The sequence below is a fragment of the Microcaecilia unicolor genome, chromosome 11 (assembly GCF_901765095.1).
Source record: "Microcaecilia unicolor chromosome 11, aMicUni1.1, whole genome shotgun sequence".
NCBI classification, from domain to species: Eukaryota; Metazoa; Chordata; class Amphibia; order Gymnophiona; family Siphonopidae; genus Microcaecilia; species Microcaecilia unicolor.
This window is the reverse complement of record NC_044041.1, coordinates 189,704,437-189,719,559: the sequence shown is the minus strand read 5'-3', so window position 1 is coordinate 189,719,559 and position 15,123 is coordinate 189,704,437. Positions and strand designations below refer to the sequence as shown.

Here is a 15,123-nt window from a genome sequence, read left to right as displayed (position 1 = left end):
CCACTAGGCCACTCCTCCACAAACCAGTTCATAAAAAGGTAAATATAAAAAACAAAAACAGAAATGTATTGCTTTGTATCCCACATTCCCCCACCTATTTGCAGGCTCAATGTGACTTACATAGAAACCTATTACTATAAGGTTCAGTAAACCAAGTAATAAAAATACCATAAATATGTTTGCCCTGGCATTAATTAGGTGTGACTTTATAAAATTACCTATATTTAATCTGCTGTAAAGAACTCTGGTTTAGGGCATGCTATAAAAAAGCTGAAGTAGGAACATTTGAGGGATTTTGTTTTCTTTAAGTTCAGCTATGGCTTTAACTTACTGCATCTCCCTTCCAACACGACTTACTTATTATGTACAACCATTTATATTCTGCACAATCTAATCACAATCAGTAACACAGCACACCATAAAAACATTAAAAATATAAAAACTAGATATGATAAAAGTCTATAAAATACTGAGTGGAGTGCAAATGGTAGACGTGAATTGCTTGTTTACTCTTTCCAAAAGTGCAAGGACTTGGAGGCATGCAATGAAGCTACTAGTAATATTTTAGAGAAAATATTTCTTCACTCAATGTGTAATTAAATTCTGGAATATGTTGCCAGAGAATATGGCCTGGATTCAAAACAAGATACGGGCTTGATGGACCTTCGGTCTGTCCCAGTATGGCAACCCTTACGTTCAATTAGCTTAGCAGGGTTTAAGAAAGGTTTGGATAATTTCCTAAAAGAAAAGTCCATAAACTATTATTAAGATGGACTTGGGAAAATTCACTGTTTATTTCCAGGATAAGTAGTATAAAATCTGTTTTACTCTTTTAGTATATTGCCAGGTACTTGTGACTTGGATTGGCCACTGATGAAAACAGGATACTGGGCTTGATGGACCTTTGGTCTGTCCCAGTATGGCAAGGCTTACAGAAACATGACGGCCGATAAGGGCCGTGGCCATACAGTCTGCCCGTCCTTATGTAGCTAAACCAGCTCCATTGGTTCTAGCACATGGGAATTTACACTATTATTCATCCAATTCTGGCGTAAGATACACTGCTGGATTTGGACCTAAGTTACCACCTATGGGTGAGGGTGGGTGGTTGGGATGAACACTTCATTAAATAAACTTTTGTGGTTATTTCTCTTAACATAAAGGGGCAGTAAGCTTCAATCTGTTCAGAACTCTGCCGCACGTCTTATATTCCGCCAGAACTATTATACTCATATCACCCTCTCCTCAGGTCACTTCACTGGCTTCCAATCAGATACCGCATTCAGTTCAAGCTCCTCCTTCTTACCTACAAATGCACTCAGTCTGCTGCCCCTCACTACCTTTCTACCCTCATCTCCCTTACGTTCCCGCCCGTAACCTCCGTTCACAGGATAAATCCCTCCTCTCAGTACCTTCTCCACCACCGCCAACTCCAGGCTCCGCTCATTCTGCCTCGCCTCACCCTATGCTTGGAACAACCTTCCTGAGCCCTTACGCCAAGCCCCCTCCCTACCCATATTCAAGTCTTTGCTGAAAGCCCACCTCTTCAGTGCTGCTTTCGGCACCTAACTCTTACCTTTCAGGAAATCCAGACTGCCCAATATGACGGCCCCTATCGGACTGACTGTTCACTTGTCCTTTAGATTGTAAGCTCTTTGAGCAGGGATTGTCTTCTATGTTAAATTGTACAGCGCTGCGTAACCCTAGCAGCGCTTTAGAAATGTTAAGTAGTAGTAGTAAGCTACTGTTACCTTTTTTGGATTGTGTATTTTGATTGTGACATCTTGCACTTACCAATTGTTTAAAAAAAAAAAAAAATTATGACCCCCCCCCCCCCGCACACACACACACACAATTAATCACTGCCCTCCTAGGAACTGCCAACAAAAAGACTGAACTTTCACCCCTAACCTGGGCTAAGACTGCAACCTAGAAGAGCAAGTGGCAAGCGCAGGATTCCACCCCACAAGAGAGGACCATGAAGTCACATGGTATGGAGTGATCAGGAGCCTGGAGTGACAAGAGGCACCTGCAGTGCTATTTAGCATCAATATTGCACAACCAGGAACAGTACCACCACTGATGCTTACGTGACTCCTTCCCAGAAAACCCTTTACTGCTTCAGTGGTCATTGCCTAGTAAAGCACGTCATGATCAATGAATAAATCAAGAAAGACTAACATCAAAGGTTTAGTGACTTGTTCCAGGTGCAATAAGAGGTACAGAATTTGAATCCATGCACTCAGCTCTGTGTTCCAACCACTAAGGTCCATCAGAAGAGCTGAAATATGTTGTTCTGCTGTGAGGTTGAATAGATTATTTTTTTTTGCACTTGTTAACCGGACCAGAACCAAGGAAAGCCGATCACGGCACTATTTGAAACGCTTAAGGAGACAATAATGTTATTTACTTAGGAAGAAGGCACCAGGCTCACCTGTCTCTGACCACGTTGATAGTTTTGAATCCCAGGGCTGCCGCTAATGAATCACTGCTTGTCCCACTCCACTGTTTGCTGCGTTCTGAATAACGGAATCCCCTATGGAGTGAGAGAAAGAGGGCACCAGAATTAGCAATATCTGAATGCCAATACAAGCTGTGCATCACAGGGAAAAGTTCCTTCAACTGCTGCCACCACTTTGAATTGTTAATTATCTCACAAATACCAGCAGGAAGAAATCACCACAGGGGAAAGTTCTTTTGGTTACTGCCAGTCTATTACGGTATGGAATTCCTCTTTGTAGGCTGAATGTACCTACTACTAGTAATCATTTCTATAGCGCTACTAGATGTACACAGCACTGTACACAATATATGCAGGTACTTTCTCTGTACCTAGAGGGCTCACAATCTAAGTTTTTGTACCTGGGGTAATGGAGCTGAAGTTGGAATTGAACCCAGGTCGCCAGGATCAAAGCCCACTGCCCCCTACACACAAGGAAGTGGGGGAGGGGAAATAATCCCCTCCATAGACATATCCATCCAGTCTGCCCAACACTTGGCACGCCAACTGGTCAACACACGTGTAGCGCATGAGCCTTTACCGCTAGATCAATGAGTGGCGTTAAGGGCTCAGGCTGGTTTTGGGTGCGCGCTGGTTTCATTTTTACTGCAGGCCCTTTTCCCGTCCAATTAAAAAAAAGCCCTTTTTTGTAGATGCGGTAAAAACTGGCCCGGCGTGCGCCTACACTACTGCAGGCCACTTCTTACCGCGGCTTAGTAAAAGGACTCTCAATTGCGTCTGATTGAACATGGAGTGGAGGAGTGGCCTAGTGGTTAGAGCACCGGTCTTGAAATCCAGAGGTGGCCGGTTCAAATCCTGCTGCTGCTCCTTGTGATCTTGGGCAAGTCACTTAACCCTCCATTGCCTCAGGTACAAACTTAGATTGTGAGCCTCCTGGGACAGAGAAATATCCAGAGTACCTGAATGTAACTCACCTTGAGCTACTACTGAAAAAGGTGTGAGCAAAATCTAAGTAAATGATTACTCTCTTACATTAGAACACATTATTGTATATTACCATACTGTACCTGGCTTCAGTGTCTCAAAGTCACGCAGCATTCTGTAAGCTGTGCAAGGGTTAACGCTTAGTGTGGCAGCACACAGTAACGGGATCTCTCGAGGGATTTTGACTACAGTTTTCTCACTAACCACAGCTTCTGTTCGCCATGTTCCTGCAGCAACAATAAGGGATATATCATTTAGAGTAATTGTTTTAAATTAAGCTGGATGGTTTTCTAGAAGAAAACATTATCAGGTACTTAGGGCTACTTTTAGAAAGCGACACTACTGATTAGCATGCGCTGACAGGCAGATGGTCAAAGCCCTGCGCTGTTCCAAACAGCGCTCTAAAATAGCGCTGGAAACAGCGCGGGGCGCTATTAGACCTATGATCAGAGATAATGCATGCAAATTTAAGCAGTGCAATTATCTGATGATGGGGTAGAAGTGCGGAGAATTGTGCCTGAGCATGCGCTCAGCACAATCCTCCCGCACTTGTTTGACAGGTCTGGGCTGGAGACCAATGAAAAGAGAAGGACGCCCATCTTTAAATCGGAAGATGGACGTCCTCAACTGCCCTGTTGCAGGGATGGCCAAATTTCAAGGGGGTGTCAGAGGTATAGCGATGGGGCCCGTTGAGGATGTCCAAATTTTGGACGTTTCTGCAATGGGCAGTTAAGGACATCCGAAATTGGATGTTTCTATGAGAAAGACGTCTTTCTCATAGAAACATTCAATTTTGGACATCCTTAACTGCCCAACGAAACGTCAAAATTGTGGACGTCCTCAACTGCCCCGTCACAGAAACATTCAAATTTTGGACGTCCTCAACTGCCCTCGCTGGCAGGTTTGCTGTAGGGGGGAATGGAGGCCTGTCAGCAAGCAAATGTATGCTGGACAGGGCTCACCATTCCCCAATAATCTACAAACCCTAACGCCAGCTCGGAGCTGGCGTATGGTTTGTCGCAGCCAGCGACCCAATCTTTGGCGCGCTGGACGCTGATCATTGGGATGAATGCGTTAAGCGCTGTTTAGCATGCATTTGCAAGCTATTTGCGCTGAGTCCTGTTTAGCATGCATTTGCATGCTACTTGCGCTAAGAGCCCTCGAGCGCGTTGTTTCACGCGCTCGAGGGCTCTGATCATGGGGCGGTAGCAAACGTCGGCGCTAACAGCCTCTAGCACCGGTGTTTGCTTTTGATCATCTGCCTGTGACTGTGAAGCCCATGGGAACTGAATGGGTTTCTCTGCAGTCACAGCGCTGCTTTGTAAAAGAAGGCCTTAGCTTCGACAAAATCTCAACTGATAGGTGCTGGTCAAAGGATTAGCACAGTATCATTACCATGGGGTCAGCAAAGCCGGGGTGGGGGGGGGGGGGGGCACAGTCATCCAAAATGATCCCACTACTCAGAATTGCCCAATTATGAAGATATTCAATCACCAGCATCCCAAGTATAGGAAGAATCCAGAGACATCTATGCTGGTCATGAGATGTTATGTGATTAAGCAGAGAAGGATGGTGAGAGACAGTGCAGACCGTGTTGGGTTTTTAAATTGTGTTTTTATTGGAATCCGCCTAGTTAATAAGTGGGCTATAAATGGAAAAATAAATTTTTAAAAATTATTTTTTTTGCATAATTTTGATGCTAATTTTTTATTGTTCTGAGCAAGAAACTGTATTGTATGTTAATCTGTCAATTCAAGAGAAAAAAACAAAACACTATCCGAAAGCATAATGCTGGTTGGCGTATCTGGGTTTAAAAAAGGCTTGGACAAGTTCCTGGAGGAAAAGTCCACAGTCTGTTATTGAGATGGATATGGGGAAGCCACTGCTTGTTCCTGGAATCAATAGCATGGAATCTTGTTATTCTTTTGGGTTCTGTCAGGTACTTGTAACCGGGATTGGCCACTGTTGGAAGCAGGATACTGAGCTAGATGGACCATTGGTCTGACCCAGTATGGTTGTTATGTCCTTATGCAACACTTTTGAAACAGGTGTGCAACCATGAGCCTCTCTTAAATGGATTTGTCTGTTGCAGAGTTCAAAAGAAAGAGAGAGAACAATGATATGCTATTAATAGAAGAGGAACCAGAAGAAAAAATATTTGGAAATGTACTTAATTACTGCATAATGGGTCTCTCCCCACTTACCAAAACTCGCACCAGCTGGTATTACCCAATCACCAGGCTTTAAGGAGGTCACATGACTGCCAACCTCCAACACTTCTCCAACCCCTTCATTGCCACCCACCGCTGGTAGGTCAGGCAGGATGGCGTACGTACCTGAAAACACAAAATCCACAAAACTTTCTCAGCTTCTTTACATTTTTTAAAAGGGTTTTTTTTTTTCTTCCCCCCCCCCCCCCCCCCCCCCCCCCCCCCCCCCCGTTTAAAATGGTTCGGAAAAAAAACCCTCAAAAACAAATCCCAACAGGGACATCATTATAAGGTTTGACACATGCTTTGCATAATTGCTCATTTAGATGGCATGCAGCTATTAATCAAGAGAAATTCTGAACCAGCTCTCCTTTAGAGGAATGAAAATTAGGTTGTTATTTTATAAGCCGAAAAAAAAAAAAAAAAAAAAAAGAGGCAAATTAGCATAAAGCTGAGAAGTCAAGGTTACCTTGCACCATATTGATGTCAGATGGATTGATGGAGCTGCTAACATCTTAACACGCACTCCGGAGTTTCCCAGGTCCGCTGGCTCCAGGCTTTTGAGCCTATCACCCCCACCCACCCCAAAATCACACATTTAGAATGAGCTAGAACTGGAGGAATTGCATACAATAGCTGTCTGTCCCTAAGAAAACTAGTTTGCACTGACTGGTAAGGCATCTCCGTTGTTTCTTAGAAAAATAAATTAACGCAACCAGAATAAACTATGAAGGGATCTGGCCCACTCCTTGGCATTGTCCTCCAACCAGGGCCAGTTTACAGATGCCTTGACCCTACATACATTCTGCATGCCCCCACCAATCTTATTACCTTCAACCTTTATGGGAGCCCTCTAACCTTGGGCCCACGGTGACCACCCCATTCACCATCCCTCTTAATCCATCGCTGCCTCCAGTAAAACATATATTAACAGTATGATTGTATAAGCTTTGATTCACTCCTAGGCCGGTCAGCACCTTTTAAAACAACGCAGCTAAGACTATGATATTAGGAGGATATAATTACCCTGAATAGAAGAATAGGATGTTAACTTGAGCTGTTTTTAATCACAGGTCACATTTTATGCAATGAGACCTAGTTACTAACAACTGGGGTTAAAAGTAAAATAAAACATTTGTGGTAGCCCATGTTAGTAATTATGCCCCTAAACCTTCACTCAACAAGTAATTAAACTCTGGAATTTGTTGCCAGAGAATGTGGTAAAGGCAGTTAGCTTAGCAGGGTTTCAAAAAGGTCTGGGCGACTTTCTAAAGCAAAGTCCATAGACCATTATTAAATAGACTTGGGGAAAATCCACTGCTTATTTCTAAAATAAGCAGCATAAAATGTATTTAATTTTTTCAGGATCTTGCCAGGTATTTGTGACCTGGATTGGCCACTGTTGGAAACAGGATGCTGGGCTTGATGGACCTTTGGTCTGTCCCAGTGTGGCAATACTTATGTAACCCTCCTTATTCTCTGCTCCTGAGTACCAACAAGAAACAGCTGATAGAGCTTGGGCATGACTTCGGCACAACGTAGCTCACCTCTGACCTCCTTTACCCCTGCCAGTACATTCCTGGCAGAACCGAGGCAACCCATACTGTTTTCACACTGGGAATAAATATTCACCAGTGAATAGGATAAGCCCCGCCAAAGTTCCTTGGAATGTGAATCACTACACCATCCGGATTTACTGCTCTACACCAGGTAGTATTACATGCCCAACAGGACTGCAGCAGTCCTTCAAACCCAGTGGAACAAATGCATGATCCCCCCTACAGAGAAGCAAAATGACAGTTGAGACTGAAAAGGTCAGTTTATATATAAAGCTCATGGCAGCCTCCCCACCACCACCCCATGTGTTTCACACCCACCACTGACCCTGTGTACATTTGTTGGAGACATTTTATTACTTAATCTCTTTGTGGCTAAACTCAAATGCAGGGTCAGAGCCACAGGTGGAAGATGGTCCTTTCTTGGTCTTTCGTCCGAGAGACAACATATCTAATACGAAGGGGTTAAACTCAATATTGTTTGCTTCCTGCCCAACAGGACTAGAATACATTTTAGAAAACTTGGGTGCCAATCAAAATATTTTTAGGATCCAGGGAAATAGTTCCCCTTTCTATTCATTTGTCTTTATTATTTTACCTTGCTGTGCCTGAGACCCCATGCACTCCCCTCCCTCCCGCCAGCCACTCCCATCCAGCAGGCTTCTCTCTTCCTTTCCACTCAACCTCCTTTTACTCTGCTTTCCTAACAGTGTGGATGCTAAGTGTCAGACTACAATCACCTTAGCACAAGGGCACAGCAGTCCATCAAAATGTTATTAGCAGCATATGATGGTATGACAAATATATACCATGAGGACTGGGTTTGGGAACCCTTACATTAAAAATCATGAAACTAAGTCTTAGAAATAAATGAATACACAAAAGAATAACCTGCATTTCTAAAGCACTTATCTTGACTCTCCCCAGGCTTTAACTTTAAATGTGCACAGTATTTATTGGAAAATCCTCCCTAAACCTGTTTGCACCTGTCGATTTTATAAGCAGAAGTGGAACAATGAAGTGGCATCAAGCTGTAATTATTCTCCTCAAGCAACCAACGCTATTTGGATGATGGATTTTACACTACAAAATATAGTCAACCCTACATTTATCAGCTTGAAAGTAAAGTAAAATTTGTCCATTTATGGCTTCAGAAAAGCACTTGGTTTCCCTTTGGATCAGCAAAAGCTGCTGGAGATTTTTGATACAATGGCACCGAAGCAGCCGTGACATAGTCAGGCTTCCTTAAGTCTTGTGTTCAGGAATTTGCATTATCAGCCTTATTTTCGAAAGTGTGGGCGCCCATATTTCGACCCAAATCGGGAGATGGGCGTCCATCTCGCAAAGGCGTCCAAATCGGTATAATCGAACGTCGATTTTGGGCGTCTTCAACTGCAATCTGTCGCGGAAACCGGCAAAGTTGATGGGGGCGTGTCGAAGGTGGGACTGGGGCGTGTTTATCGGTCGAGGAGAGATGGGCGCCTTCGGCCGATAATAGAAAAAAGAAGGTGTTTTTAGCATGAATTTGGGTTGTTTTTTTTTTTACAAACAAGTCCCAAAAAAGTGCCCTAAATGACCAGATGACCACTGGAGGGAATCGGGGATGAGCACCCCTGACTCCCCCAGTGGTCACTAACCCCCTCCCACCAAAAAAAAAGAACTTTAAAAACTTTTTTTCCCAGCCTGTATGCCAGCCTCAAATGTCATACCCAGCTCCATCACAGCAGTATGCAGGTCCCTGGAGCAGTTGTTAGTGGGTGCAGTGGACTTCACCCAGGTGGACCCAGGCCCATCCCCCCCCCCCCCCCACCTGTTACACTTGTGGTGGTAAATGGGAGCCCTCCAAACCGCCCGCAAAACACACTGTACCCACATCTAGGTGCCCCCCTTCAGCCGTAAGTGCTATGGTAATGGTGTAGAGTTGTGGGCAGTGGGTTTTTTGGGGGATCTGAGGGGCTCAGCACCCAAGGGATGGGAGCTATGGACTTGGGATGTATTTAATTTTTTTTTTTTAAATTGTAACAAGTGCCCCATAGGTGTCCTGGCATGTGAGGGGGACCAGTGCACTACGAATCCTAGCCCCTCCCACGACCCAATGCCTTGGGTTTGTTCGTTTTTGAGCTGGGCGCCTTCGGTTCCCATTATCGCTGAAAAACGAAACCGCCCAGCTCAAATCCACACAAATCCGATGCATTTGCCGGGCATAAACCGTATTATCAAAAAAAAAGATGGGCGCCCATTTTTTTTCGAAAATACAGTCTCTCCGCCCCTTCACGTACCCGTTCTCGGACATAGACGCCCATGGAGATGGGCGTTTGCGTTCGATTATGCCCCTCTATGTCAACAAAAACAGCAGTCAACAGATTCAAGGAAAACTACATGCCCAAAGTTCAGGAATGCCCATAATACTTCCACAGCTCAACAGTATGGTACAGATTTCAGCAAACTGTGAGCTACGTGGTTCTCTAAGAAGGTTCTTTACTACCACTAGGAACATTCATCTGACACCAGCAGAGATCTATTTCCAAGAACACAAAAGGCTTTCTGATATCTTTGCTTGGAGATGGCAGCAAATGCACAAGGTAAACTGGCAGATAGCTTAGGGCCTCTTTTACAAAGCCACGAAATGAGGAAGTCCATTCAATTCCCATGGGCTTCCTCTCATTTGCCACACGGGAATCAGTAGTGTAGCTTTGTAAAAGTACCCTTTAATCTTCTGGGAGTCTCCAATTAATCATTCAGGGATTTTTAGGGGGGGGGGGGGGGGAGTCAACAAGTGTTCTTCAATTTTAAAATTAATATACTGACCTAACCCAGATTTTTACAAGTTACAGACAGGTACACAAAAATACACTGAAACTTTGACTGTACTGCTTTGTTAATAAAGCTGAGTTTTGCGTATTCTCAGAGTAAAATACCCTAGCTGCATTTAATTTCAGTCCTACTGAAGCAATATTAGTTTTAGGCTCCAACTATATATGTGTGTATGTCTATATATAAAGAATGTTTAGGGTGTGGAAATATATCGTTAGATACTGTCAAACTGCAATGATTTCCACTGATTGAAAAAATAGAAATATTCAAACATAGCACCGTTCTGTGTTTAAGAAGGAAAAAAGGCCTCACAGAGCTCCTAGATTATAGCCATCTATCGGAGCTTAAACGGATCTATATAGACCCTCTGTTCATCATTGGCCAAAAACCTTCTAGGGTGGTGTTATTTTAATGTCCTTCACACAGTTATAAGTTATAGATTTCAATCTCGCTGTTGCATTACAACAAACTGCTTCACACGGTAATACAGTGCATATATAAGGTTTGAAAGAACACTTATCTTTCAAACTGCTTGCACTAGGGAATTCCACGATTCCAACTCGTTCTTTCACTCCCCTTGCCCCAAGCCAACGGTGGCCGGCGTTTCGTCTCGCTGCTTCAGGGTCTTGGTGGCGGGACTGCTTTGGAACCGGGTTTTCGGTCTGTATTAATCATTCCAAAGCAGACTACAAAACTACTTCACCAACCTACCCAGCTATGAAATTCCACCTTCTAGACTAACTTGCCTTACACTTTCCTTCGCTCTTTCTTTACTTAAGCTTTGTACATTACCAATTGTATCTGATATCCTGGAATGACTATGTCATAACAAAACTCTGTAAGCCATATTGCCTGCAAATAGGTGGGAAAATGTGGGATACAAATGCAAAAATAATAATAATGACACATGCAGTGGCAGAAGCATATGCAATAAATGTGATATTTTTAAAATCCTTTTTTAAATTGCGAAGTACAATTCATGGAGCATTCCAGTTTATTAATAGCATGGATATACAGTTGGGCTATTTTAGCCAACAGGCTATACAGAACACTGCTCATTTCAGTTCATTGTGTCAATTTTTCCTTTCATAGGCAAACCAGTGTTCCTGGCCTAATCATCCAGATCCTATGCTTTCCAAAAATCCTCCAGAGTTGTAACCCAGAGTATCCAGCTTTTACCCAGTCCTGCCTGAAGAATAATCAAGATTCCGGTGGCTTTTAAGGTAGAAAGCATAGGCTTCAGAAACCCTGCTTTCTCTTCCTCCCTGCATTTAGCAGAATCTGACAGATCCACCAGATCACATATCCAGTGACTTTTAAAGTAGGAAGTGTAGGACCAAAGGATCTGGTGGATTTGGCTGTGTGTGGAGAAGAAAAGGAAGCCAGATTCTCCAGAACTCCTGGATCAAAGGTGGACAATCTCAATCCTCTGGGGCCGCAACCCAGTCAGGGCCGCAACCCAGTCAGGTTTCCTAATGAATATACATGAGATCTATTTGTGTGCACTACCTCCATTGTATACAAATAGTCATGGATATTCATTGGGAAAATCCTAAAAATGGCCCTCAAGAATCTGGGTTGTCCCCTCATACCCTTGATCCTAAACTTTCCACTTCAAAAGTCACTGGAGTTGTGACCAAGCCAATCCTCCCATCTACATACATAGTAACATAGTAAATGACGACAGAGCTGAACGGTCCATCCAGTCTGCCCAACAAATAAACTCGTTTTACATAGTATGTGATACTTTTTATGTATACGCGAGTTTGATTTGTCCTTGCCATTCTCAGGGCAGAGACCATAGAAGTCTGTCCAGCACTGTTCTTGCACTAAAAGTTCCAAAGCTAACATCGAAGCCCCTTAAATTTACCCTCCAGCCCATCCATATCTATTCAGTTATGATCAGGGCGCAGACCGTAGAAGTCTGCCCAGCACTGGTTTTGCTTCCCAATTACCAGCGTTGCCACCCAATGTCTGCTAAGATTCCGCAGATCCATTCCTTCTAAACAGGATTCCTTTGCGTTTATCCCAAGCATGTTTGAATTCCACTACCGTATTCATCACCACCTCCTGCGGGAGGGTATTCCACATATCCACCACCCTTTCCATGAAAAAATACTTCCTGACATTACTCCTGAGTCTGTCCACCTTCAAACTCAAATCACATCTTCTAGTTCTACCACCTTCCCGTCAACGGAAAAGGTTTGTTTGCGGATTAATAACTTTCAATATTTGAACGTCTTAAAGTGCATACCTTCATTCCCTCCTAAAAGTTAGCCAGAGGATCTAGAATGTACCCAGACTATAGAGTATAAAGTAACAGCCAGATCCTCCATAAACCCAATTTAAGGTGAAATAAATGAAATCTAGTGGCTCCAGCTTTTACCCAGACCTGATTCGGTGGTCCTTTAATAAAGCATCAGTAATGGTGGTTGGGGGGGGGGGGCAGCTCACGTAATCACTAATATTTATGTTTAATGGGCTACTACGGTAAGCCATATAAATCCAGATTTGTACACGTTCCCTTGTACATTAGGAGCCCCGGGAGCATGGGCTCTGCTGACCTTCATCAAGCCAAGGCGGTGTTCACAGTACTATGCACTTATGATCATAGCAGAAGCATTTCGAGACTCTGGCAAGGACCGTTTATGGATTTTTTTTTTCGGTCGTTTGGGGGTTTTTTTTGGACGGGGGGGGGGGGGAAAGAGGAGATGTACTATTGCATTAGCTAACAAATATAGGCTACAAATTCAACACCATACTACTAATTTTAGCAAGGACAGTGTTTCGTATTAAAAAAAAGATTCGAACATGGTAGTTGGAAGTTGCACACCTTCCAATGCAGGCACTAATATCTTACAATGTATAAATATCAAACTCTCCTGCAGACAATAAAAACAGCCCAGAACCTAACACTCTGAAGCCTCTATCCATCCTCCTCTTTCCCCAGTCCTTCTCTTACTGCAGGACCTGCACCGGATCCCCATGCCTCTCGTACAGCAGCGCCCGACACGGGCCGCCTCGCCAGGTACCGGAGCGCCTAACCCATGTAGCTGCTACCCCACCGCGGCTGACTACCGCTGCACTACTACCAAGCTCCGCATAGCCGCCGTCGCACAAGAGACACGTCACGGCGGTCAGGGATTGACGGTCACACGCAGTCACGCTCCATGACGACGTCGCGCCAGAAGCTCGAGGTGGGAGTACAGCCACGTGACCACGTGGTTGCCACTGCCAGCGCGTGCACAGTCGGGCTTTGTGTGCCTTGTCCTTCTGCTGCTCTTTGCTGCCCCCCCAAGAAGCTGCTGTCATGTTTCCAGCCCCATGGCAGCAAGTTAATGAAGCACTGGCATAGTCAGATGGCCGTTTGGGTAGGGCCTGAGCCTAAAGTGGGTGGTCACTAAATTTTCTCTCATTCTCTTGCCTGCATTCCCATCCCCCCACTGGCAATTTGACACCTCAACCTGCCTGCTTAAACCCCTTTGAATATCAACCCCTATAGTAGGTTACCATATTTGCCATGAGGCTCAGAACTTAGTTCCTACCCGAAACCTCTGCTCACAGGACAAATCCCTCCTCTCAGGACCCTTCTTCTCCACCACTGCCAACTCCAGGCTCCGCCCTTTCTGCCTCTCTCACCCCATGCTTGGAATAAACTCCCTGAGCCCATACGCCAGTGCCCCCGCCCTGCCCATCTTCAATCCTTATTCAAAGCCCACCTCTTCGGCACCTAACCACTTACCTCTCTATCCACACCCATCCTGTTATAATATCAATGATATCCTTTGATGTCCCCAGACATACCTCCAACCCACCACCATTCCTCCCACCCTGTCAGACTGTCATAGTAATGCTTGAATGTTTTCACTTATATACACTGTCAGCTAGCACATTTGCTTATTTCCGATCTGACGAAGAGGGCAACCTTCGAAGCTAATCAAGAAATGTATTAAGTTATGTCCAATAAAAAAGGTATCATCTTTCTTTTTCCATGTTTTATTTGTGTTGATTCTATTGATAACCTCTCTTCAGGAAATCTAGACTGCCCCAACTTGACATTTCATCCTTTAGATTGTAAGCTCCTTTGAGCAGGGGACTGGCCTTCTTGTTAAACTGTACAGCGCTGCGTAACCTAGTAGTGCTCTAGAAATGTTAGTAGTAAGTAGTAATATCACCCCTGCCAGGCCCCCGTCACACCCACCCTGCCATGCCCCGCCCATCACCCCCACCCCTTGTCACCTTAACCCCCCCCCAAGAAAAGCCAGATTCCCCTCTCCCCCTTGCATATCCCCTCCCCAATCTTTTTTCCAACCTCCACCCACATGACTCCATATGCATCTCCTCCCCTTCTATAGTCTCGCAAGGCTGCCACTTGAACTCTTGGCAGCCATTTTGAAGCAGTGGCAGGTCTGTAGCAAGACCGGTCTGCGCTGCACCGGCCGGGAAGAGGGGGCTCTTTCCTGCCCCAAAGAGGCCACTAGACCACCAGAGCACAATAATAATGTAAGGGAGGGGAGGAGTAGGACACCCTGAGGCCCGTCAGTCTGCCAGTTCGTCCGCAAACCCGGACAAATGGGCAGGCTGGCAAAACCCACCCAGGTGCCCTGCAGTGTCATCAAAAAGAGGACATGTCAGGAAAAACTGGACGTATAGTAACCCTACCCTGTAGATCTAGCCCAACATTAACAGATGTAGATTGTATTATTAATAATCTGCCTTTATCCAAGGTGGAGAACAAAAATACATACCTAATAAAACAAGTAAAAACATAAAACAATTTCCAAAACAGCATTAAGAGTTTCAGAATTAACAGACACATCAAGACAAATTTAAGCCAAACAAACAGCTGATATATCAATAAACGCTTATAGGAAATCACATTTCCCTAGGTTTAGAGTTCCAAACGGTAAGAAGTGCTTATATGAATTGCTGTGTAGTTTTTTTTTTTCTTCTTTATATGGGGCCCATTTACCAAGCTGGCGGTATGCACTAAAACATCTTACCACAGCTTAAAATGGCTTACCATGAGGGGCACTGAAGCGGTCCCACTGTAAGGTGCACATGTGCGATGCGCTACCCATGTGCTAAAAGTTTTTAA

General features: G+C 44.4%; 1 protein-coding gene across 1 annotated transcript in view; it reads right to left on the bottom strand.

Annotated features, from left to right (window-relative positions):
- LOC115481016 (enoyl-[acyl-carrier-protein] reductase, mitochondrial-like) overlaps positions 1-13,337 on the bottom strand; it is a 61,533-nt gene extending 48,196 nt beyond the window's left edge. Inside the window, 7 exon segments of the mRNA XM_030220001.1 lie at positions 2,435-2,483; positions 2,486-2,536; positions 3,529-3,672; positions 5,650-5,781; positions 6,125-6,154; positions 6,157-6,221; positions 12,988-13,337. Of these exon segments, the coding sequence (XP_030075861.1) occupies positions 2,435-2,483; positions 2,486-2,536; positions 3,529-3,672; positions 5,650-5,781; positions 6,125-6,154; positions 6,157-6,221; positions 12,988-13,337 (821 nt within the window).
- Positions 13,338-15,123: the final 1,786 nt, after the last annotated feature.